This window comes from Nicotiana sylvestris, chromosome 3, assembly GCF_000393655.2.
Source record: "Nicotiana sylvestris chromosome 3, ASM39365v2, whole genome shotgun sequence".
NCBI lineage: Eukaryota > Viridiplantae > Streptophyta > Magnoliopsida > Solanales > Solanaceae > Nicotiana > Nicotiana sylvestris.
Window position 1 is genome coordinate 203825323 of NC_091059.1, and position 27432 is coordinate 203852754.

The 27432-nt window shown below is 38.4% G+C and overlaps 1 protein-coding gene across 1 annotated transcript; it reads left to right on the forward strand.

Annotated features, from left to right (window-relative positions):
- Nucleotides 1-24104: 24104 nt before the first annotated feature.
- Nucleotides 24105-26291, forward strand: LOC104238831 (ethylene-responsive transcription factor CRF6-like). The gene is made up of 2 exons (XM_009793312.2): nt 24105-24477; nt 24691-26291. The coding sequence occupies exon 2, from the start codon at nt 24863-24865 to the stop codon at nt 26063-26065; it is 1203 nt and encodes a 400-aa protein (XP_009791614.1). The 5' UTR covers nt 24105-24477; nt 24691-24862; the 3' UTR covers nt 26066-26291.
- The last annotated feature ends 1141 nt before the right edge of the window (nt 26292-27432 follow it).

Consider the following 27432-nt stretch of genomic DNA (forward strand, 5'->3'; position numbering starts at 1 on the left):
CCACTTAACTTAGTTAGTGTAATTCTAACCCTACCACTATTGAGAAGCTTCTTAATTAGGTGAACAATTTAAACTTATACTAATCAATTCTTATCAACATAATTAAACCAGAAGTTAAACCAAATTATTAAACTTAATCCTAATTATTCTGACTAAGTGATTAAACGAGATACGATTTCAAAGTCTTAAAACAAACAGATATCCCAATTATACGAAACGAATCCACAAAATCAATCTAAAGAAACAAACAGTGGACAGAAATAATTTATACTAGAGGACTGATCAAATTTCAATTGAAATTGACCAGAAAAAAGAAAAAGAGACGAGAAAGACGAACATCAGAATAATACTAAAAAATATAAACATAGAAGCAGGACGGAAAACTCACCGGTCAGTATTAATTGAAGAGAACCTTCGAATCTTCAATTTTTAAACCAGATTTTGACTTTAACTGTGTGTTCCTGATAAGAACACACAGATAAAGTCAAAATTAGCTTAAAGTATCAACGAATCTTGACTCTGCAGTTTTAGGTTTAAAACTTAGATTCATTATTCGACAAGTTCTGGTTTGATTCGAGGGTAACGGATCGTGGATTAGGGAAGAGGGGAGTGATGTGGCTTCAGGGTGTTAATTTGGGGGTGCTTGGGTAAGTTAGGGGTTCGGGGTCGGATCTTCGATCTGAGATTCGAAGGATTCTAGGGATGTTCGAGGGAAACTAGTCTAGGATTTGGAAAGAGGAGACGGAGGGGATTGTATGGTGTAATTTTGGGGTTGTTTGGTGGTTGTCCGCCACCGTGGATGATTTCCGGGGGGCGAAAAGTGGCGGAGTGAGGTGGTTATTTTGTTGTTCTCTGAAGATGGATGAGAGAGAGGAGGGGGGTTCTGAGGGTAGGGTCTAATGGGTTAAGGGTATACTAAAGTAGAGATTTAATTTGGGCCGTTGGATAATTGGAATCCAACGGCTCCGATTGAATCACTAATAAAAAACGGGGTCGTTTTGACTAAGTGGGTGCTGGGGCAGACGTGGCATTGGGTGGACGGGTCAGGTTGGATATTGGGTGAAGGCTTTGGGACCGTTCGATCAAATTAATTCAAGGGTCCAAATTGAGACGCCTGAAACGGTGTCGTTTGGTTGAGGCTGGAGACGGACCGGGTTGGGTAACGAATTGGGATGGGATGGGTTTGGTTTAACCGGGTGCAAGAATTTGGGCCTGTGTAATTTTATCAAAGCAGCCCAGCTTGTTTCTTTTCTCTTTCATTTTCATTTCTCTTCATTTTTTCACAAATTCTTTTTCTTCTTTTCCCAAAATTAAATTATAAAATCCAAATTAACTTAAAAAAAATACTAATTAACTCTAAATAATAATTATCACAAATAATTCAATACTAAATTAAAAGAAAATCACAAAATTTGACTAAAAATACAAAAATATGTTATTATTTTTTTTTGAATTTTTCATTTTTGTAAAACACCTAATTATTAATTAATTTCAAAAAAGGTAAAAATCAAATCTTAAGTGCAGATGCTATATTTGTTTTTGTATTTTTAATGTATTAATTAAGTTAAACATGCACGCAAACATATGCAAATAATCAGGAAAATCGCACAGTAATTCCTAAAATAATACATAATTAAAGAAAAGACCCAATTTTGGGAATTCTTTTGGAGTAATTCATGTGAGGCAAAAATCACGTGCTCACAGCTGCCCCTCTTTGCCCGGAAACACGAAGAATTTTCGTGTAAAGATAAAGTGAGCGGATACGAGCGATTTTTGCCCATTTGAATACTCCGTGGGAAGCATTTTTGAAAGATTTTGACCGAACCTTTGCTTCAAAGGTTTCCTACATATCCTTGGCTATAAAGGAATCAGGTCAATATAGTTCGGGAAGCTTCGGTAGCTGGGACTACCATGAAGCTGTGATTTCCTGTTACTGCTGCTGCTGCTGCTGCTGATACTGCTTACTGACCTCCTTATTACACCATGACAAAATGAAGAAGCTAGATTAAGCTATAATCTATGCTTTACAAAGATTTATTTTCAAACTTGATCTTGTGACTGATGTTGCCTCTTTGACTTGTATTTTCCTTAGAAGTTCCTTTGTTGTTGTCTTGAATTGTATTTTGATATGCTTTCCCTTTTTTCCAGGCGGGTACCTGACTGCTTGATTTGATTTGTATTCCCTTGCTCTCCAGGTGGGCGCCTGATTACCGAAACTTGAATTGTATTCCCTTGCTCTCTAGGTGGGCGCCTGATTGCTGAACTTGAATTGTATTCCCTTGCTCTCCAGGTGGGCGCCTGATTGCTGAACTCGAATGGATTCACTTGCTCTCCAGGTGGGCGCCTGATTGCTGAAACTTGAACTGTTGAACTGTTGTTCCTTGTTCTCCAGGTGGACGCCTGATTACTGAATCTTCAACTGCTTTTCCTTGTTCTCCAGGTGGACGCCTGATTGCTGATACTTCAACTATTATTCCTTGTTCTCCAGGTGGACGCCTGATTGCTGATTCTTTAACTGATTTTCCTTATTCTCCAGGTGGATGCCTGGCTGCTGAATCTTTAATTGCTACTCCTTGTTCTCCAGGTGGATGCCTGATTGCTAGTACTTGGTCACGCTCTTATCTTTAACATCCATCTTTTTCTTCCTGTTCTTCAGATGGGCACCTGACTTCAACAAAAATAGACACAACAAAAGAAAATTTTCTGCCCCAGTTTGGTAGTTGGGTGCATCTGTGAGTGTTAAACTGAACCATATTACCAAATATTACTAAGAATTTGAAAGGTAGGTCCCATTATCCAGGGAGGTCCTAACAACTCTTAACTAAATGATAATTTTAAATCTAAGCTATATCTTTTAAAGGTATGACTTCCGCTAAATCTTGTTATCTAAGAAGGTCTTAAACTACTTCTCATTATCCAGGAGGGTCCTGACAACTCTTAATTAAACGACAATTTTAAAGCTAAATTATATCTATTGAAGGTATGTCTTATACTAAATCTTGTTATCCAAACTAGTTTTAAACTACGTCCTATTATCCAGGAGGGTCCTGACAATCAAAAATCAAGTCTTATCTTAAGAGTGATAATTATACGACTAAATTGTACTCTCTTATAACAACACTTACTTATCTAGTGGAATGCTTAAAGTTACGTCCCATTATTCAGGTGGGTCCTGAAAACTCTTATGCGTTCTTTGAAGCCAACTTATATCCCTTTTGGTGCACATTTGTCCTATATTCACTACTTATGTTTGTTTTGAATTTTAACCTAGGTCCCATTTTCCAGGAGGGTCCTAAAGTTTCAAATTGAGTCTTGTCTTAAAAAATAAAAAATTCAAACCAACTTATATTTTCACAAAGTAGGGCTTATGCTAGATATTGTGCTCATGAACATTTCGAATTAAAGCTAAGTCCCATTATCCAAGAGGGTCCTGAAAATTTCCAATTAAATTGAGGAAAAGGTGGGAAAACATGGTATTTCTTCTTGGGGGAAAAATTGAGGAAGCAGAAAATCATAACCACCAGGCTGGGAAAGAAGAGAAATCAGAATCTTTGTTCTCATGGGGTAAAAAGATGGGAAAAGATGGTGTTTCTTCTTTCTTGAGGAAGTAAAGCGGAAACGGGTTCTTTTCGGTCCCTTTGTTGTCCAATCCGAGAGATAGAGGCTATGAGAGTCTCCCTAAATTACTTTGAAATCCGAGGCCTCTGGGGTAATGTCCAAAGTGTATCTCAAACACGCAAACTTCGAAGCTCCACTTATAATCCTTTGGGGTGCATTTATGCCAAATTCTTCTAATCATGTTTATTTTAGATCTTAAACTAAGTCCCATTTTCCAGGAGGGTCCTGAGAATTCTGCTATCAAACCTGTATAGTACTTGTTTTTCCTTACCGAGTGCTTCCTGAAACAAATGCCATCTTTGCCCCTGTTTCAAATCAAAGAAAAATCTTGTCAGTTTAAAACGTGGTAGTTAGTTGTGGCATTCTTGCTGGGGATGGTTTTCTCTTTGCCATGCTTTGTTTCGATTGACTGCCTTGAACTGGTCGAGAATTGTTTTGACCTCCCGACTGATTCTTAACTGCAGGATCCCCAACTGTTGTTTTTCACTTCTGACCCTTTTATTCGTAACCATACATCTTCCATGACATTACTGAACCATTCCACCGATTTAACCTTTGCTTACACCCTATGTCCCACTTTTCATCATACTATCTCCAGCATGTCCTACCCGTATTTTCTTTGTGCAATTTTGAATTTGGTAGTACACTTTGACATTCCTTCTTATTTGTTGAAACAAAGCTAACCTTGGGAGAGCTTTTAGAGGAGTAAAAATTAACAGCAATGAAATGCAACGATTTTGAGAAAAAAGAAAATCCAAATTTGGATGACTGTTGGAGATAGGAAAAGGAACTTATCTGAGTGGAATCATTGGCACAATGATCATGGTATGCATTTTGGATTAATCAACCCAGTCTGTTTAACCAATCTCTTTTCCAATTGTTTTACTTTGTGCTCCAAGATCTCCACAACCCCATTTACTTTCCACCAACTTACAGACCTTGTTCGAATTGCAATGCCCTGAAAGGGTTTTCACCGACAAACCTCTCTCATTTGTTTGTTCCTCAATTCCTTGTTGCCTTATGGTGCCCGCGAAGGTTTTCACCAATAAAACTCTCTCATTTATATTTTTTCTCGACTTTCGTCACCTCATGGTGCCCGCGAAGGTTTTCACCGATAATACTCACTCATTTTTTTATTTCTCTTCCTTAAACCGGAGTGTTGCCTCTGATATCAATTCTCTTTACTTGCTTGATTTGGCATCTCTCGAAGACTGATCGGGAGGTCTTTCTTTGGACAGCCATGTGGGTTCTTCGATATGTTTGTAAAGAAAAGGGTATAAAACGGGCTCACAACAACTTTAAATGGGTTAGAATTACAACTTTTGGAATCACATTTCTTATTACAATCACAACTTCTGTCATAGTTTCTTGTTTGGGGATCTTTTAACTTTTTATTTTACTATGACTGAGCCGTGAAGCTGCCTACGTATCCTTAACAGGAATTGGGTCAAATGTAGTTCACACGGAATTTCCTTATTGTTATACTTTCTCTTTTTCACTTCTTTTCTTTTATATTTTTCTTTTCTTTCTTTTCTTTATTGATTCCAAAAGAAGGGTATGAAAGAAATAAATAAGGCTCAAAAAGAGGAAACAAAGGGTAAAGTGTTTAGATAGCGGAACAAATTGCCTTCGTCATTCCAATCTTCGAAACAATGCCAAATACAAACAATCAAAAAATATACCAAAGAAATCATACATAATATCTCTTGACTGCATCAGAATTGATAGACATGTCTATGCATTTTCCTTCGATATCTGTTAAACATAAAGCACCATTGGACAGTACTCTGGTCACAATGAATGGCCCTTGCCAATTTGGGACGAATTTGCCTTTTGCTTCAGCCTGATGCAGAAGGATACGTTTCAGCACTTGTTGCCCCACTTCAAACTTTTGGGGACGCACCTTTTTGTTGTATGCTCTTGCCATTCTCTTTTGATATAACTGGCCATGACATACTGCTGCCAATATTTTTTCATTAATCAAGTTCAACTGCTCCAAACGGGTTTTGACCCACTCATCATCATCAATCTCAGCCTCAGCGACAATCCGAAGGTAAGGGATTTCAACTTCTGCAGGTATTACTGCTTCAGTGCCATATACCAACAAATAAGGAGTTGCACCTACCGAAGTACGGATAGTAGTGCGATAACCCAACAACACAAATGGTAAATTTTTGTGCCATTACCACGAACCTTCTACCATTTTCCGAAGTATCTTTTTTATGTTTTTGTTGGCTGCCTCGACTGCTCCATTCACCTTGAGACGATATGGGGTAGAATTGCGATGTGTAATCTTAAACTATTGACGTACCTCTTCCATCAAATTACTGTTAAGATTAGCACCATTATCCGTGATGATCACCTTTGGGATTCCGAATCGACAGATGATATTTGAGTGAACAAAATCGACCACTGCTTTCTTGGTCACCGATTTGAAAGTTTTGGCCTCAACCCACTTGGTGAAATAATCAATGGCTACCAGAATGAATCTGTGCCCATTGGATGTTGCTAGCTCAATTGGTCCAATGACATCCATACCCCAAGCAACAAAGGGCCATGGTGCTGACATTGTGTGCAATTCCGATGGTGGAGAATGAATCAAATCTCCGTGTATATGGCACTGATGACATTTGCGCACAAAACTGATACAATCTTGCTCCATGGTGAGCCAATAATAACCTGCTCGGAGAATTTTCTTTGCCAGCACATATCCGCTCATATGTGGTTCGCAGACTCCCGAATGTACTTAGGACATGACAGACGTAGCTTGTCTAGCATCTATGCATCTTAATAATCCAAGGTCTGGTGTTCTTTTATACAAAACTCCTCCACTTAAGAAGAATCCACTTGCCAACCGTCGAATTGTTCTCTTTTGATCCCCTGTGGCTTGCACTGGATATATCCCCATTCTGATGTACTCCTTGATATCATGGAACTAGGGTTCGCCATGAAGTTCTTCTTCAATCATGTTACAATAAGCATGCTAATCTCGGACTTGAATATGCAGAGGATCGACATAAGCTTTGTCTGAATGGTGCAACATTGACGCCAAGGTAGCCAAAGCATCGACGACCTCATTATGGACCCTTGGAATATGCCTGAACTCCACTGATCAAAACTGTTGACAAAGATCATGCAAACATTGTCGGTACGGTATGAGCTTCAAATCTCGCGTTTCCCATTCTCCTTGAATTTGATGTACCAGAAGATCTGAGTCTCCCAAGACCAAGACTTCCTAGATATCCATGTCTGCAGCTAGCCTTAGACCTAAAATACAGGCCTCATACTCAGCCATATTGTTGGTGCAATAAAACCTAATTTGAGCCGTAACAAGATAGTGATGCCCTGTTTCAGAAATAAGCACAGCTCCTATTCCGACTCCTTTCATGTTGGCAGCCCCATCAAAGAAAAGTTTCCATCCTGGTTTTTCAATTTGCTCCAATTCATCGATATGCATCACTTCTTCATCGGGAAAATAAGTTCTCAATGGCTCGTAATCTTCATCGACCGGGTTCTCGGCCAAATGATCGGCCAATGCTTGGGCTTTCATCGCAGTCCCAGTCATATAGATGATGTCAAACTCTGTGAGCAAGATCTGCCAATTCGCAAGTCTTCCTGTCGGCATAGGCTTTTGAAAGATATACTTCAACGGATCCAAGTGCGAAATGAGGTAAGTAGTGTAGTATGACAAATAATGTTTCAATTTCTGAGCCACCCAAGTTAGGGCACAACATGTCCTTTCCAAATGAGTGTACTTAATCTCATAAGCCGTGAACTTCTTACTAAGATAGTAGATGGCCTGTTCCTTTCTGCCAGTGATGTCATGCTGCCCCAGTACACAGCCAAATGAATTTTCCAGGACTGTTAAGTAAAGAATCAAAGGTCTCCCTGGTTCTGGCGGAACCAGCACAGGTGGGTTTTACAAGTATCCTTTTATCTTATCAAATGCTTCTTAACACTCATCAGTCTATTTGACCGTAGCATCCTTCTTCAGCAATTTGAAAATAGGCTCACAAGTCATTGTGAGTTGAGCAATAAACCTGCTGATGTAGTTCAATCTCCCTAACAGACTCATCACTTCAGTCTTGTTCCTCGGAGGTGGAAATTCTTGGATGGATTTAATCTTTGATGGGTCCAACTCGATGCCTCGCCGGCTGACTATGAATTCCAACAGCTTTCTGGATGGAATACCAAATGCGCACTTGGCAGGGTTAAGCTTGAGGTTGTACCTGCGAAGTCTCAGGAAGAATTTCCTCAAATCCCCAACGTGGTCGGCTTGATGCTTTAATTTATGATCACATCATCTACGTATATCTCAATCTCCTTGTGTATCATATCATGAAACACAGTAGTCATCGCTCTCATATAAGTTGCCCCGGCATTCTTCAAACCAAATGGCATTACCCGGTAGTAGTAAGTCCCCCATGGTGTGATGAATGCCATCTTTTCTGCATCTTCTTCATCCATTAGAATCTGATGATACCCTACATAGCAATCCACAAAAGATCCAATCTCACGCTTGGCACAATTATCGATCAAAATATGGATATTGGGTAGTGGGAAGTTATCCTTTGGACTTGCTTTGTTGAGATTGCGGTAACTGACGCATACTCTGATCTTGTCGTCCTTCTTCGGCACAGGCACAACATTAGCCAACCAAACAGGATATCGAGTGACCCGAATAACCTTTGCATCCAACTGCTTGGTGATTTCTTCTTTAATCTTCGCACTTATATCAATTTTGAATTTCCTCAACTATTGCTTGACGGGAGGAAACGCTGGATCTGTGGGCAATTTGTGGACCACTAAATCAGTGCTCAAACCCAGCATGTCGTCATACGACCATGCAAAAACATCTTTGTATTCGATAAGTGCTTTGATTAACTCTTCCCGAATCTTTGGCTCGAGATGGACACTTATTTTAGTCTCTCTGATATTATTTGTGTCCCCTAAATTGACGGCTTCTGTTTCATTCAGGCTGGGTTTGGGTTTTTCTTCGAAGTGAATTAACTCCTTACTAATCTCTTCGAAAGCTTCATCCTAATCGTATTCTGATTCGTAGTCACAATCTACTTCTTGAATTATTATTTCGAAATCAGATTGATTTTTAAGACTGGGCTGAGGATTCCTCATGCATGCCATGTCATTAGAACTAGCATAAAAGAACTGTACAGAATAGAAAAGAAAAACAAAAGAAAAATTATCAGGAATGATAAAGAAAGGGAAACTGCATTTCATTGAAAGATGAAAGATAACAAGGTTTGCACACTTCAAACAGACTAAACGATAAAAAAAATCTGGATTGCAACCCTGGAATAACCCAGACAAACTGAAGGAAACTCAAAATAAACTACCAAGACTCCTTCCGAGTGGGGAGAGGAGTAGCCTTCCAATTGTTAAGCTTTGTTTTAGGCCCGACAAATTGCACTTCCGCATTGCTAGAACCCTCTCCAATTTCCACCATGTTCACACTGTCGAACAACTTCTCAAATCTTTCAATTAACTTCTTGTTATGATTAATCACAGAACTAGGAATTGCTGTTACTGGGCGACTTCTGGTACCGGACTTGACAAATGATTTGGAAAAACGTGGGACTGGCTTTGGAAGGACCCATGGCTTCTGTTTTAGCTTTTTGGCCTTTCTTATGTCTGCGGCAATGGGCTTGAATCCCAGACCAAATGCTCCCAAGTTTTCAGGAAGGGACACCGGTTGTATGATGCCTTGCAAAGATGATCCCAAACCTTTACCGAGTACAAAACCATTCTTCAACATCTCATAGGCTACCATAACTGATGCGGCGGTTATCTTTGTATTTGGAATGTATGTCCCCTCCGGAACTTTCTCTACCAACATCGTGTTAGAAACCCGGTAGACCCATGGTCCCTGGTCATCTTCCACTTCAATGACCGGTACAATGGCATTGTTGCGAGCGCATAAACTGTCTTCCCCATGCACAACTATTTCTTGTCTATCCCATTCAAATTTGACTACCTGGTGTAGTGTTGATGGGATTGCTTTAGCGGCGTGGATCCATGGTTGACCCAATAGCAAATTATAGGAAACAGCTATATCCAGCACCTGAAACTCCATTGTGAACTTAACTGGCCCTATCGTCAGCTCCAGTACTATGTCCCCAACTGAATCTTTACCTCCGCCGTCAAATCCTCGCACGCAAATACTGTTCTTATGGATCCTCTCATCTTCTATTTTCAACTTGCTTAGAGTGGAGAGAGGACAGATATTTGTACTTGACCCGTTGTCAACCAATACCTGGGTCACCACAGAGTTCTCACATTTTACTGTGAGGTAAAAAGCTATGTTGTGCTCAGTACCTTCTACAGGCAATTCATCATTGGAAAACGTGACTCTGTTTGCTTCGAAGATTTTGTTGGCTATTTTTTTCAAGTGATTCACGGAGATCTTATCGGGAACGTGTGCCTCATTCAACATCTTCATTAAAGCTTGACGGTGCTCATCCGAATGGATCAATAATGACAATAGGGAAATTTGAGCAGGCGTTTTTCTTAATTGTTCCATGATGGAGTAGTCCTGCAGCTTCATCTTCCTCAAGAATTCTTCTGCTTCTTCTTCAGTTACGACTTTCTTTACTAGCGCTGTATTATCTTTAGCTCTTCTTAACTCCTCGGGAGTAAAACACCTTCCCGAGCAAGTCAAACCCTGTACTTCACAGATTTCTTCTTTGACTTCCTTCCCTTTGTACATCACTGTTACCTGTTCGTAATTCCATAGAATAGCCTTGTTGTTGATTATTGGTAACTGAATTACCGGCTTGATAATAACCTGATCTGTGCGGGCACCTTCCACGATTATGACGGGTTTACTGGCCGCTCCTGGTACAATTACCTTCACCCCTTCCTGTTTCGTTGCAACTTTGCTTAAAGACCCCTTCTCAACTGCCACAGATGGCTCAACACTCTTTTTGCTCGGCTTGAGCACCAACTTCTCACCTGCTAATTATTCATCTGTCTTGACTCCACTAGACCGAATCATCATGATGGTTTGTGATGGCTTCTTGGGCTCTCCCTCCGCATGCACTATTTCGATCATATTTGCCTCCTGGTGGGCTGGCATTGGATTCCTATTAATATTGGGCACCTCGGGAGCTTGAATTTCAATTCTATTGGTATCAATAAGCTCATGTATCACACTTTTCAAGTGCCAGCACTTTTTTGTATCGTGACCCGGAGAACCAGAACAATACTCACAGCTGACAGTATAATCAAGATTCTTTGGAGGAGGATTTGGCAGTTTGGACTGTATCGGCCTTAGAATATCTAGCTGTTTTAGCCTGTGGAACAGACTAGTGTATGATTCTCCCAACGAAGTAAAGGTTTTCTTTTTCTGCAACCTTTCACCCTTGAATGCTTGACTAGGCCAGAAACTTGGTCCGGGAGTGTTTTGGTAAGCTCGTGGATGTGGATAGGTATTTTGTAGGACGGGAGCACGCCATTGAGTGTGGGCAGGAGGTTGGTTGTATGCTTGCGCATGGTGGATGAAAAAATGAGGTTCTGGTGGGGGATAGTAGTGTTGGGGTGGATTGTGGTGATAAGTTTGTTGGTGGGGTGGAGGTTGATTGTAGTGATAAAGTGAACCTCTGGATCCGGACCAAGTTCCTGAATCAACCATTGTTGCTTCCTCTCTCTTCTTCTTCCCAATCCCTCCTATGCCGCCTTGAATAGCCTGAGTAGTCGCTTTGATAGCCGAATAGCTCATGATTCTATTCGACTTGAGGCCCTCTTCTACCATGCCCCCCCATCTTTACCACTTCGTTGAATGACTTTCCCACAACTGAGACCAAATGGCCATAGTAAGTAGGTTCCAAAGCCTGTAGGAAATAATCTACCATCTCACTTTCCTTCATTGGGGGATCTACTCTTGCTGCTTGCTCCCTCCATCGGAAACCATATTCTTTGAAGCTTTCACTGTGCTTATTCTCCAGTTTAGTCAAGGACAATCGATCTAGAATGATCTCAAGATTGTATTGGAAGTGACAAGCAAATGCTTGCGTCAGATCATCCCATGTGTACCATCTTCCATGGTCTTGGAAGGTATACTATTCCAATGCTAATCCACTCAAACTCTGACTGAAGTAAGCCATTAACAATTCATCTTTTCCTCCCGTTCCTCTCATCTTGCTGCAAAAACCCCTCAAGTGGGCTACTGGATCACTGTGCCTATTGTATAGATAGAACTTGGACATCTTGAAACCTACCGGTAATTGCACATTCGGGAACATACATAGGTCCTTGTAGGCCACGCTTACTTGACATCCCAACCCCTACATCTCCTCATGTTCGGTATTTTTGACTGGTTTATCAGCTTCTATCGGGAGGTCAAAGCGAGGAGTATAGGAATGGGTTTCTGGAGCTTTGAAAGTGGGCTCTGAGGGGTAGTATTGGTTGTCCTGGGCCTGGAACATAGGCTCGCTAGGAGATTTGTGGAGTGTAGCTGGTGGAGGTGCTACGAAGACAGGAGTTACTGGTGGAGGAGGGTATGGAATTGGTTTAGGGGGTGGAGATTGTGGTGTATGAGAAGTGGTGCCCCGGTAGTGTTGGTAAATGGGAAAGCTTGAGGATAGATTGGTGGCAGGATGATCCTGAGTTTGAGCCGGTAGTGGAGTGAAGGTAGGGTTAGCTAGGTAAGCGGATGTCGGTTGTCCTTTAGCCCAGGCCTGATACATTTCGGCCATTTGTTATTTTAATTTGTAAATCTCTTCTTTCATGGCGTTAACGTCCAACTCTTCTCCTTCAATGACATTGGTGTCTACATCTAGGATAGACATGATTATTTCTCCTTTGGATCTGGTTTGGTATGGGTGGGTTGCCAGTATGCTTAGGTGAACTAACTGCTTGAATGCTGGAACAACAACCAAACTTGTTAGTGATTAGAGTTTTAACAAATAAGCAACCACACATAGGAATGCAATGCACCTAGGCAATTAGTGATTTCTATCATGTATTTGCTCGGTTGCTTGTGTCATCCCAGCTTTTCCCGACCTTTCCCTTTTATTGTTACTCACGCCTATCTTTTATTCCCCTCCCTTTTTTCGTTTTATTCTTTTTTCTTGGTTGTGGTCGAATCCTATGAAGGTTGCCTACGTATCATGACCCCGCATGAATCAGACCGAGCGTAGTTCTGGGGTACAAGTAACAAAACCCTTTTTTTGGATGTTTGAATTTTCACAAAAAGCAACTATTTTGATTATAATGACTCAAACTAACGGACTTTGATGAAAGGAAAAACAAGCCAACATATTACAACAGAAGAAAATACAGGTTTGAAAACAAACTGATAGACTCCAATAGAAAGAAAATACAGACTCAAGTAAAAATCATGAATACATCAGTGCCTCAACTGTTCCTGGGGTCCGCGGGACATCATTTGATCTCGCCTCGGGCTGACGTGCTAAATCCCCTTGGAGGTAGTAGAGACTTTCCATTATCCGGTGGACAAAGGTCATCACAGTGGCGAAAAACATAGATCTAGTCATATCCTCACAACTACTGCACTTCATTGTGATGCAGTCGGCGATCTTTCTGACTCTCTCTCTTATGACACCCTTTTCTTACAACAAACGCCCAATCTGCCGTGCCTTGGCTTCCAGAGTTTGTTCGGCTGCTTGATTTTGTTCTTGAAGTTGTTGCAAATCTCTTTCCAAATGTTTTCTTTCAGCCATGAATTCTTTCGCCTGTTTGATCATTTTGTCCTAGATGGTGACGACCCTTTTCTTTAAGCCCGCAACCTCATTGTCGTATCTTTCTTTTAATTTTTTAACCGAGCGTGCTCGTTCTTTCGCAATTTTAGCCAATTGCATTCGAGCCATGGCTAGTTCACCTTCTATCAGATCACAACTATATTCACCCACTTTCTGCCTCAGGTTATATATGAGATTTTCATCTTTGGCACTTCTGACAGGATTTTCTGCCGCTATTTTCATTTTCTGAATCTGGGCTCGAAGGGCCTTATTTTCTTTGGTTAGCCTTTTCTTTTCACCCTCGTCCGCCGCTGCTTGTAAGCCATTCTTGAATTGAAGGTCTTTGACTTGCTTTTCCAGCTTTCTTATTGTGGCCATGTACTTATTTTCTTTGGCCAACGAAGCCCACAGTTCTTGTGATGCCTCGACGAATTCCTGAATGTGCAGTTTTTTGGCCGATCTTTCTGGTTCGGCCCTTGCAATATTCTTCTTTCTATACCAGGCAAGATAGGTGGGTGAGACCTCGCCTCAAGATAGGTCCCGCACTCGAGTGTTCGCCATCAAATACTGGCACTCGTTCCAAATAGAACGAACTGTTTCTTCGTGAAATTGGCCGCGGAGCTAATCTCAATCGCGTAAATACTGAGATCTTTATCTGGATGCATCATCTGACACCTTCCCAATTGTCTCATCACTCGGTAGGGAGCGTAAGGCTGAATACCTCGAAGACCCATTAGGAGGAAGTAAGGACTAGTGGGGGGTATATACACAATTTCTTCAACAGGAAGCCAACCTAGTGTCCGTTCTATTTGTCCCGTAGTGATGGCATGAAGGCGAGCTATCCATTCTCCCAACCCCTCCGGTAACTTGAACCCTGAAATCCTTATGTCGAACTCTTCAATGCAACTTTTCTCTGCAGACCCATAACTCATATACTGAGGGTGGTGACACAGGTGTTCAATCATCCACATTTGTAGTAGCAAATTGCATCCCTTGAAGAAATCTGCCCCGACTTTACAAGGTGTAAGAGCTCGGTATATCTTAGATATTATCATAGGGGAAAGGGTGCTCTTGGCATTGGTAATTAAGACTTTGACGACTCCAGCCACCCGCAGATCGATATTCCCATCTTTCCGGGGAAACACCACAAGGCCTAAGAAAGCTACCATGAAAGCGAAACGCCTATGTTCATCCCATTTTACTTGGTTTCCTTTGGTACAAACCTCGCTTTCCAGATCGTTGAACCCTCTTATATGCACGTACCTCCGGTATATAAAATGTAGAGTGGAAAAACCACCCTCCAACTCGGGATATGGGACTTTCTTGCTTATTTTTAGCAAATCCATGAATTTGTGAGAGTTAACGGCTCTTGGAGCGATCAGATACTTATGCCTCAGACCTTCAGTACTTCCCATGTAACCTGCTATCTCTTCCAAGGTGGGTGTGAGTTCAAAATCCGAGAAATGCAAGACGTTGTGAGCCGGGTCCCAAAATGTGACCAACACTTTTATGATATCTCCCCTAGGACTTATCTTCATCAACCCGGTGAGACCTCCCAAATACAGATCGACCTTATCTTACTTTGACTTGCCCAGATCTTCCCACCACATACATAACTCCAAAGAGATTTTATTCATAACTGTTACCGGCAAATTCTGACTCGTGCTCATTCTGCATGTTTATTAGGGTGTTTAGGCAAAAATTAAGACTTATTTGACTCAAAAAATAAAATTAACACACATTTTTTTTCAAAATAAAATAAAAACCCAGTTTTGCAAATACGACCTTTCAGCATTTCGACAACGAAGATTTTAAGGCTGTGTCGGCTAACCAGCCAAAACTTTGAAAAATGACCAAAGGTAGATGTTCTTGCAAAAGCAACCTTCCGACGCACTTTTAAGGACATTCGGCTATTTTTGACAAGAATGATATCACTTTAATTATTTTCAAATGAAAAATAAAATTTTTGTTCTTTTTTTGGGATATTTTGCAAAAAGGGCAGTTGGACCCGATGGGAGTTGTCTACGTATCCCACATCCGGTGAGAATCAAACTGGCGTAGTTCGGGCAATTTTGACAAAACAAAACAAAAAATAGCGTTTTTTTCTTCAAAATTTTGGCAAAGTTTCGGTATATTTTGGGACATAGGTTTTCAAAACAGGTAGTTACCTCCCTTAGCCCTCACACTGTTATTTTCTTTTCCAAACGCTTTCCTTTTATTAATAAGCCAGTCAGCATGCAAATCAGAAGCACATAAATGCACAAGTAGCAAGTAAGATGCATCAGGATGATCTTTTTCATTTTTGGTACACATGTCCTAGACAGACCCAACCCCCGTGTTGAGTCTCCAAAGTCAAAATGCACATGATGCAAACAAACGTTCCTACTAGGGATCCGGCATAAGGTCTTGTTATACTAGGTTTAAAACCTAGGTTTATTTGTTCTAGACCTGACTTACCCGAGCGGACAACTCGAGCCGAGGGGTGGCTGCGTACCGGTAACCAAAAGATCATCCGGCTTTGCAACTTGTCCGAACCTCGTTCTATTTGGAATAAGACACTAACAGAAAGAAGTCACGACCAGCGTGCACTCTTCAAGAGAGAGAAGAGAGGGATTTCGTAGCAGTTTATATAGACAGTTCAGATAATATCAAAGCGGTAAAAAGCAACATTTAACACATTAGGCCCTAAACATGTAACAAAATCAGATAAAGCCAAATATAACAATTTATCTAAGCTCAAATTCTGAACCCTAAACCAGAGATTCTGGGTTCGTTCCCCAGCGGAGTCGTCAGAGCTGTCACACCTCCTTTTTACCTACACCCCCGAGGGTGTAAGGGAGTTTTTTCCAATTTAAGTGACAATCGAAACGGGATGATATTTATTAAAATTCAGAGTAGCCACTTGGGATAATTTATGGTGTCCCAAGTCACCGGTTTAAAATCTCGAATCGAGGAAAAAATGACTATGTTTAACATTCCGAGAACCAGAAATCCGGGTAAGGAATTCTGTTAACCCGAGAGAAGGTGTTAGGCATTCCCGAGTTCCGTGGTTCTAACACGGTCGCTAAACTGTTATCAATGGTTCAATTATCTGATTTTAAAACCATTATAAACCTATGTGTATTTTTACTTTAAACCGCTTTTATTTGATTAATTAAAGGAAGATTGCAACGTCATTTAAAATATGTTTCAAACCACGTCTCATAAATACACCCGCAATTCGCAACACATTTCAGCTAACGTTGAGATTTGGATTTGGGTCACATAAATGCGCACCCAAGTTTAGGTAGGTAAATTATTAAATAGAGTGCCTAAAGCAACTACGCATTAGCAACTGTGTGAGGGCCATGGAAATTCAACTAGGTGGCACGCCTCGAATTCTAAGGATCAAAACAAAATTAATTAAATGAGGGCCATGCAATTATCATTTTTGTTTGGCATGGCGCACCTCAATTCTAATTTAAAAAATAAATAAATTATATTTAGAAGGGTCATGAACTATTTATGTTGTCTACTATAGCACATCTCCAAAAAGTCAAGCTAATTAATAAAACTCAAGGAATTCAAAAAGCCTTTTATGCCAAGTTTGAACTTACGCTGTAAGAACAAATAATTAAAAGTCCAATCATCTTTCAAACCTGGGCCCAAAAAAGAGCCCAATTGCTTATTGCGCATTCTACTGAATCAATGATTTTTGATGACTTAAACTAAATTACACATGTAGCCCAATATTAAAATGCAGGCAGCTGTAGTGCTAGGACTCAGGATAGAACCCCCGTGAGAACTCAAGACTGCATATAGCCCTTTAGAATTAAATATTGATCCCATGAAGCACACATGATAGCAAGAACTGTTGTTGTCTATTTCCAAATGATTTCAAGGTTTTGGGCCCAAATTAAACCCAAATCTAACAAAGTAAGAGGAGATGTTAATGTGTGGATCCTAGATCGAGTCCCTGCGAGCTCAAATTAATCCAACTATAGAAATTGGATCCCAAACTTATTATGCTAATTTAAGATGCTCTTCAATTAATACCAACAGTCCCGTCTTTGAATTTTTGATTACCTAAACGGGGAACAATAAAAAAACTGATTTGTAGGAAAATTAAAACAAACTGATAGATAAATCAAATCATATTTATCATGAATACATGACTGAACCTCACACGTCAACCAATTCTGCATTTAACAATATACCAAAATACTTTAAACATAATATAATATATATCATTCACTTTCACCTCTAACTTATAATTATCATAATAGCTGTTCTAATATAAATTCACCTACAAACAAGAGCACCTATTTCAACCAAAATTAGAGCTAAAACTCAGGTGTTTGAAGAAGTATGTTGTTGCATTACCTTGACAGTTCCAAAATACCATATCCTTAGCTAACATGGTTTAATCACAACACTTAGCTAAGGGTCAATATTTTTATCAAGTTCCTTGCCTCAACAGTCCAAAACCAACTATGACAACAAGAACTTCAGAAGCAAGTAAAATTATCGCAAAGGCTATACTAACTTCAACAGAGGCAAGTTGACTAATAGCTCCCATGTGAGCATACAACATGTCAATTAACTAAAAAAAATGAAACTAAACTAATAGATTTGAATGTGCATAAGCCACATTTGGAACTTCGAATTTCATTTCATTTCAATATCAAAACCTCATGTGAGATAAATCTAGGAACATGTACCCGGAATATGAAATGTAGGAAAGCAAATGAATATCAGTAACCAAGCAGCACAGCAGTAGAAACTCAGCAACCAACAGAACCAATTTGAACAGAAAATTTATGTGCAGCAAGCCCAGAAAAGTTTGATCGAACAGTGAACTTCAACACATCAAACCAGACTTTCACAAACCCATCTCAAACTATTTTTAACCCCAAATGATTTAAATGTTCTTTCAGAGATTGAAAAGTAACAAAAAATATACAAATGATCAATGGAACAGTAAAAACAGTACAGCCTTTTAATTTTTAAGATTATTTCTCTTCAATCTCCTATGTTTCTTTTCTCTCTGGATTTCTATCTCTCTTCTTTTCTCCTCACTCCTTTTTCAAAAGTATTCAGCACTCAGTCCCCCTAGTGTCTATAAATAATTGTTCAACTTAGTGCATTCACCACTATCAATTCAACTTTTCATTTATTAATTGTCCACTTAACTTAGTTAGTGTAATTCTAACCCTACCACTATTGAGAAGCTTCTTAATTAGGTGAACAATTTAAACTTATACTAATCAATTCTTATCAACATAATTAAACCAGAAGTTAAACCAAATTATTAAACTTAATCCTAATTATTCTGACTAAGTGATTAAACGAGATACGATTTCAAAGTCTTAAAACAAACAGATATCCCAATTATACGAAACGAATCCACAAAATCAATCTAAAGAAACAAACAGTGGACATAAATAATTTATACTAGAGGACTGATCAAATTTCAATTGAAATTGACCAGAAAAAAGAAAAAGAGACGAGAAAGACGAACATCAGAATAATACTAAAAAATATAAACATAGAAGCAGGACGGAAAACTCACCGGTCAGTATTAATTGAAGAGAACCTTCGAATCTTCAATTTTTAAACCAGATTTTGACTTTAACTGTGTGTTCTTGATAAGAACACACAGATAAAGTCAAAATTAGCTTAAAGTATCAACGAATCTTGACTCTGCAGTTTTAGGTTTAAAACTTAGATTCGTTATTCGACAAGTTCTGGTTTGATTCGAGGGTAACGGATCGTGGATTGGGGAAGAGAGGAGTAATGTGGCTTCAGGATGTTAATTTGGGGGTGCTTGGGTAAGTTCGGGGTTCGGGTCAGATCTTCGATCTGAGATTCGAAGGATTCTAGGGATGTTCGAGGGAAACTAGTCTAGGATTTGGAAAGAGGAGACGGAGGGGATTGTATGGTTTAATTTTGGGGTTGTTTGGTGGTTGTCCGCCGCCGTGGACGATTTCCGGCGGGCGGAAAGCGGTAGAGTGAGACGGTGATTTTGTTGTTCTCTGAAGATGGACGAGAGAGAGGAGGGGGGTTCTGAGGGTAGGGTCTAATGGGTTAGGGGTATACTAAAGCAGAGATTTAATTTGGGCCGTTGTATAATTGGAATCCAACAGCTCCGATTGAATCACTAATCACAAACTGGGTCGTTTTGACTATGTGGGTGCTGGGGCGGACGGGGCATTGGGTGGACGGGTCAGGTTGGATATTGGGTGAAGGCTTTGGGACCGTTCGATCAAATTAATTCAAGGGTCCAGATTGAGACGCCTGAAACGGCGTCGTTTGGTTGAGGCTGGAGACGGACCGGGTTGGGTAACGGATTGGGCTAGGATGGGTTTGGTTTAACCGGGTGCAAGAATTTGTGCCTGTGTAATTTTATCAAAGCAGCCCAGCTTGTTTCATTTTCATTTCTCTTCATTTCTTCACAAATTCTTTTTCTTCTTTTCCCAAAATTAAAATAAAAATCTTAATTAAATTATAAAACCCAAATTAACTTAAAAAATACTAGTTAACTCTAAATAATAATTATCACAAATAATTCAATACTAAATTAAAAGAAAATCACAAAATTTGACTAAAAATACAAAAATATGTTGTTATTATTATTATTTTTTGAAATTTTCATTTTTATAAAACACCTAATTATTAATTAATTTTAAAAAAAAGGTAAAAATCAAATCTTAAGTGCAGATGCTATATTTATTTTTGTATTTTTAATGTATTAATTAAATTAAACATGCACACAAACATATGCAAATAATCAGAAAAATCGCACAGTAATTCCTAAAATAACACATAATTAAAGAAAAGATCCAATTTTGGGAATTCTTTTGGAGTAATTCGTGTGAGGCAAAAATCACGTGCTCACAGTTGCTGCTTTCAGTCCAGTGGAGACCCGAGGTAGTCCTACAGGCGTCCGCAGGCCTTGGCGTCCCCTTCTACCCTGTTTCTTTTCTGTTTTATCTATTTCTGAGACAGATTTGTATTTTCTTGTTCGGACCACTATTTGTAGTATTCGTAGACAGTCCGTGAAATTGTGACATCAGTTCTGGATGGAGTTTTATTATGGAACTCGTGTTAGTATTAAGTTAAACTGTTAAATTATGTTCTTCCGCATTTTGATTTCCGCTAATTTTTCTTATATCATCTGGTAAATTGTTAAATATAAAGGAAAAAGATAAAATAATCAATAACGTTGGCTTGCCTAGCGGGTTTAATGTTAGGCGGCATTATGGTCCCGGCGGTGTGAAATTCGGGTCGTGACATACTCAGCCCCATATAACATGGCCGGCTTAACCACCATTCTATAAAACTTACCTTTGAGTAGTGATGACACTTTCTGACTACACAGGACTCCAGATGCTAACCTCCTAACATTATTTTTATTTTCTGTGTTAAATATACAGACCCAACAACAGTGAAATTGGTAGAGACATTTTTTTTTGGGTGAGTTTTAGTATTAATATCCTAACTAATGCATATAATTTTAATTTTTTTCCTATTTATTCATGATCCATTTCTTAAATAAACAAAATTAGAACTTAATTGGCAAGAGAGGAATGCGTTAGCTAATTTGGAACTATGCATCTTAGCTAATTTAGAGATCCCCTAAATATGATGGCGTATGCTAAACAAGAAATACTCTAACAAAAATTAATATTAAACAATTTAGGATCCTTTCTTACTTCAGTATAAATTGAAGTAAAATATTACTTGTTGAACAAGAAATGCCAAATACCAAAATTGACCTCCAAAAGAAGACTAGTGATATAATTTGTACGAAATAAATTGTATTGGCAACATCACTGGTTTTATTTAGAATTGCAGAATACTGTTTTATTCAGATCTTCTGCTGGATGTGCATTATTTACTCAAAACGTCTTATATAAAACATTTTAACTTTTTGCTAGTCAAAAGTCACTTTTTGATATGTTTGACTTTATGTATTTACCAGATACTCTATAATTTTTACATTTTAAATGATTCAACAGTAACAGAAATTTTAAATTACTTTTAATTAAGTTTTCATGACGGGGATCAGGGGCGGACCCAAGTGGTGAAAAAATACCGTGTATATGCATAAATTATGGCTAAAGCAAGGTAAATTTTGTATAGAAATTATTTTTGAACTCGCTTATACCGCTTATGTTAGTTATGGACTTTTCTGACTGAACCCGCTTGCACAAAATCTTGGATCCGCCACTGACGAGGATAAATGAAAGAGAAAAATAATGTTGTTGAATTAACAATCACTAGTTTTAAAATTTAAATTATCTAGACTTAGGTTTTCATAAAGATAAAGGTATTTAAATTGAAACAGAACAATTATCACGTGACATATATGACAAAACAATCAATAGTTTTTAAATTTTAAATTATTTCAAATTAAATTTTCATACAGGAGGTAATAAGGAAGTTAAGTTGAAACAGAACAATTATTTTTGAAAAAAGAAAACAATTATGTTGTGACATTAACAACAAAATTGTTATTGCAATGATGTTTTCCGTGAAAACATTCACTCATTATTCGCCGTCATTGTTAGAAATGGAAAAGTATTGCATTTGTTTATATTGTTTGGTCAAAATTAAGCGTTTTTGAATAATATAATAAGTTATTTTTTAGAATCTGGAAAGTAGTTTTTTTCACAAACACTTTTGAAATCTTGATCAAGCATAAATTAATGCTCTAATTGTATACGTAGAAACCGGACTCATCTATTGCATGATAGATTGGGGCTGAAACGTGATGGGTTAAAGACTGACCTCGGATTATATCGAACAAAGGTACGATGTTATCTTCAAGATCATCGAGCCCGTAGCTTCGGAACCGACCCCGATTCCGATCAAGCTCAAGGAAAATATTATCGTACTGAATAACGAAAGGCTAAAATATCCGTAACCGGTCGAATATCACGGCGGAAATCTCGGTACGTATCAACGAGAGATCGACTAGTTAGCAAATCATGAGATTTCTTACCTTTTGTAGGATTGTATCTAGAGTAGGACTCCCCTATTATATAAAGGGGGGTCTGGTTACTTGTAACACACATTGTAATACGCATCCAAAGGCAATACACTGTTATTTCTAGTTCTTATTATCTTTCTATTCTGTTCTGATATCGATTGAGGCACTTTCTGGCTCGAGGGTGACCAACCTTCAAGGCTAACACTGTTCAACTTGTGCGGTTTGCATGCATTCACTTTTCTGTCATTGATTTCAATATTAGTCTGTTTTCTCAATTTGTATTAAGTTATATCACGTATCTTTAAAACCGCGTATAAATTCAATTGTTATCCCATTTTGAGGGTAAACACTGATAGAGTATTTTTTGAATTACTACAACAACAGTAACAACCCAATGAAATCTTACAAGTGGGGTCTGGAGAGAATAGTGAGTACGCAGACCTTACCCCTACTTCGAAGGAACAGAGATGTTATTTTCGAAAGACCCAATAAGAAGACGAAAAGAGATAAATGTGATTTCAACATAGTCGTTACTGATCCTACTAAACGATACTAACAAAGAAAACAATTCCATTCAATAAATCGAATTGATTGTGTAGCGATCCTAGAAATTTCGTAAGCTTTAAGCTTTTAAAGTGCGTTAACGAATATTAATTGTATCATTTTGCATGTCAGCAACAGCTAATAATAAAAACAATATCTTTGTCAATTGTGCCTTTGGTTATAATGTTCGAAAAAACTCCAAATGTAATAATTGACTAATTACAAGTAAAGCATAGTAAGATTAGTATTTTCAAAATGTACTATTCAATTGCACTAATCGTTTGATAATAAATTGACAAGCAATATTTAATTATTGATCAGTCACTAAATAGTGTCTCCAACTAGGAAAAAAATAGGATATTAAGCCAAAAGCTCCTCGAGTTCATGTTTGTCAAGTACAATTGCACGCTGAATCAAGTTCCAAGCACAAGATAGCAACAATAAAGGTTTACTTTTACCAAAGGTATATGGATTATTTATTTTTTTGCAATATTCATGATGTAAATAATTAATTTTCTTTCACTTATATCACACGATAAATAGCCTGGGAACAAAGTGAGGTAAGGAGATGGAAAAGAGATCTCAATTTCAACAGAGACAAAAAATATTAGAGTATTATCACTTTTAGCCCGCGCTAAAAACTATTCATATTTGGTTGTCGAAAAAGTTTATAAAATTTGTATAATTTTATATATAACATACAGAATGTAAATATATAAAAAAAAAATATACAAATTTTATATATTTTATCGGCTATTATTTTTACAGCGTCTATAAAATATTATTTTTTCAAAAATATTAGGCAAAAGACTCGACACATATGCAAGTGAGAATAGCAAATACCTCGTGAAAGGGTAAAGAGATCTCACTCCCTTTAAAATAATTTACTCTCTTTTGTTTCCTTTTCTTAATAGAAAAATCACCCACGTGCTTTTTTTCCCCTCTCCAAAAATTACTTCTAAAAAATTACTAACCAAAAGAAAAACAAAAGAAATAACGCTTCTTCTCCCAAAACCGGACGTTATTTCTCAAACATTAATTGAACCAATTATAGAAACCTCGCCAAATTAGTAAAGAAAATTAAAGTCCATTATAAAAGTTGAAAAGGCAAAGAAAAGAAATAAAGAAAGTCTCAACCGAAGTAAAAAAAACAATTTAAAAAGGAAAATGTGAGAAATACAAATAATATTAAAAAAAAAATTGAGTTGAGAGTCCTACATAAAGATTACACGCGGACGCTTATATTGGTTCTTGAAATTGTCATATTCTCCACTTTCTTTGGGGGGAAAAGGAAAAGGTAAAGAAGAAGAGGAGGAGAGTTTTACTAATGTTCTACTGCTTCTACACTTCTATTTCCACTGAGTATTATGCCCAAAATTTTCCAATTCCCTCTTCTTCTTCTTCTTCTTCTACTTTTGTTGTATATTATTTTCTTTCTCAAAGAGTAAGCAGAACAGAAACAAAGAAAAGAAACAGAAAAGAAATTATATGTCGTTTGTGATCACAACAGATGTAACTGATCTGGCTAGAACAGCTTCAGACCAACTTTGGCCCTTTTCTCATTCCCTTTTATTTGTGAATTTTGGAGGCAAGAAAAGTGTCTCTCACCTTCTCCATGCCAGAAAGGTATGATCTTTATTCTTTAATTCTTTCAATTTTTGCATGTTTCATATATACTGTTATGTGTGATGAGAAATAGAGATTTTGTTTTTTCTTTTTCTTTCTGTTGTATGATTTACATGATTTGTTGTAGTTGTCAAGATTCTACATGATTTCTTGTGACATTGGCATTTATGGGTTTATGGGGTTTAAAGGGGTTTTTGTGTTTTATATGTGCAGGGACTTGTTTTGGGGCTTTTCATGTAAAAAGCTTCTGCTTTTCTAATTTGGCTACAGAATTTCTGGGATTTTCTTGGGACTGACGATTTGCTAGAGATTTAATTCTTTAGGGGGGTTAAGGGTTTATCTATTTTCTCAACAAATGCCCTGCCTTCCCCAAGAATAGTTTGATATGATGTCTAATAAGGAGAGGGTAAATGATGGTTGCACTGGTTCAGTGAGAAAAGTTCGGATCATTTATGATGATCCTGATGCTACTGAATCTGAGAGTGAGAATGATCATAATATTGGTAATGTTGTTAGAATCAAGCGTGTCGTTAAGGAAGTGAACATTTCTAGTGCTTCATTGGAGAAGAAAGACTCTGAAAAATGTTCTGTCAAAAGCTCCAACAAGAGTCTTGAAAATAAGAGGGTGCAGATAAAATCGTCGTCATTGCCTAAAGGAGTTAGGATGAGGAAATGGGGGAAGTATGCAGCGGAGATCAGAGACCCTTCGCAAGGGAAAAGAATATGGCTTGGGACTTTTGATACTGTCAAAGCGGCTGCAGAAGCATATGACGCAAAGAAGGCTGAGTTTGATCGAAGGAATTTGTCCGAAAGGGATAAGAATTTGAGTTCCCCTCGAGCTCCCCCCGAGTGTTCTACAGCTTGTTCCTCTCATCCTACAAACAGGACCAGTAGTTTGTACTCCCATCCATCCCCGTCTTCAGTGCTAGATGTACCAACATCATCAGCTGCCGCAGCAGTTGAGTGCATTGACATTCCAATGAAAGATACGAATCGAGTGCCAGTACTCGAGGTAGAGCAACCAGCTTCAGAAATCGTGGAAAAGCAGTTTTTTTGGCCGCCTTCAGGTTGTCAAGATTTGAACCTGAGATTTGAAGATCAAATGCTATATGAAGATCCCTTGATAGAACAAGGCACCATAAGCAATAACCTTGTGGAGATGACCGAATTCAATATCACGAAGACAACAAAAGCCCGACAACCAACCATAAAAATTTGTCAAAAGTCTACAAAGGGAATTGAGGACCGGCGTCTTAATTGCACTGGCCAGTCAATCACATCTCCTTCTATTAGTGCAGAGCTTAAAATGATGAACTTCGAAGAAACTGCAGTTTCGGGGAATAACTTGAAACTTCTAGGCTTTGATGAGAATGCTCTATTTGGTAAGGATTTTACACAAACTTTTGATCCATATACAGATTTTATAGGTTTGGACAGCAATTTTCTATGCTGTGATGGTCTGGAGGAATTTGTTTATGGCATGAACGAAGATTTCAGAGATAATGTTGGAGCTAACTCACCAAAACTGGATGATGTTGAGCTTAGATGGTTAGACGAGGTATTAATACAAGATCAATCGGTTTTGTAAGTACGAGTTAAGTTAAAAGAGTGTTATAAAGTTGAAATGGTGGGTAATGAGAGGATGTTCTTGGGATTTTTGCTTTTGCTGCATAGTTCTGCCCAGGTTTTTTGACTCGAGTCCATCGTTAATGAGGTAAAGAAAAGAAAAGAAAAAAAGAAGAACTTGTAGAATAGATGATATTCTATTTTTTGTTGTTAGCTATTACTATTAATATTACAGCAATTGTGCCAAAGATATCATCTGTGTATTGAAGATATGCTCCATTTTGCACTTGTTGTTGTTAGCTACTATTGATATTAGCTGCTTGATTTTTATGTGGAGAATCTGGAAGGTGAAAGGTAGAGGCTCGTCTTCTGCTTTTTCTTTGCCTTGTTTTTCTTTTCTTGTCTTTCACTAGGGGACCTTTTGTCCATCTTTCTCGTGCTGCCAGAAAAAATTCAGCCCGAATATGTTTGTTAGGTATTCGATAGATCTTTTTCTTTCCTTCTAGTTGTGGAGTGGTGGATGTTGTGGTACAAGAAGAATTAAATTACTTTGATGCTATGAATGTTTACTGAAAATGATGGATATCTGCCATTTTGCAAAGAACTTGTCGGCATGCACTCAAACTAGAAGACAGTGCTACCTCCTCTAGATGAATGAGACTGGAGGGGGAGATTGATGATGTCCATCTCATTGAAGAAGTATTAGGCATGTGCCTAATAAGAGTTTTCTTTGGTTTGGTAGCCAACCTTGTTGACTTGGTTTGGTTGGTAGCCAACCTTGTTGAATTTCTTTGGTTTGGTAGCCAACTTTGTTGAATTGTGAAAAGTGTGTGTAAATTGTCAAATATTGTAGGCTTTAGAGGGTGAAGCTTTGGCTATAAAAGGAGAGCTTCAACTCTCATTTCTTCACACCAACAAAGAGAGAAAGAAAGAGTGAGGTTTCACAGACAAGGTATAAGAAAATAGTCTGTGAGGAAAATAGAGAGTGAGCGATATTGTAGTGAGGTGGGAATATCAAAAGAGGGTTATTTCTTTTGAGTGTTGTAGTGGTCTTTGGAGTATTTATCTCCGACCTACAAAGTGTAAAATTCCTTACTATAGTGATATCAGTTGCTCCTCTCGGGGTCGTGGTTTTTTCCCTTATTCAGAAGGGTTTTCCACGTAAAAATCTTGGTGTCATTGTTACTCTTTTATTCTTGTTAATTACCGTATCTCGGTGCTACATTATTATTCCGCTTTATTACCGTGAATATTATTTTGGTAAGGGGTTTATTCCCAACAACTGGTATCAGAGCACAGGTTCTGCTCGTTCACTGAAATACTATTCACTGTCGGTAGTACTATACTTGGTGAAAAATAAAAATGTCCGGAGTAAAGTACGAGGTAGCA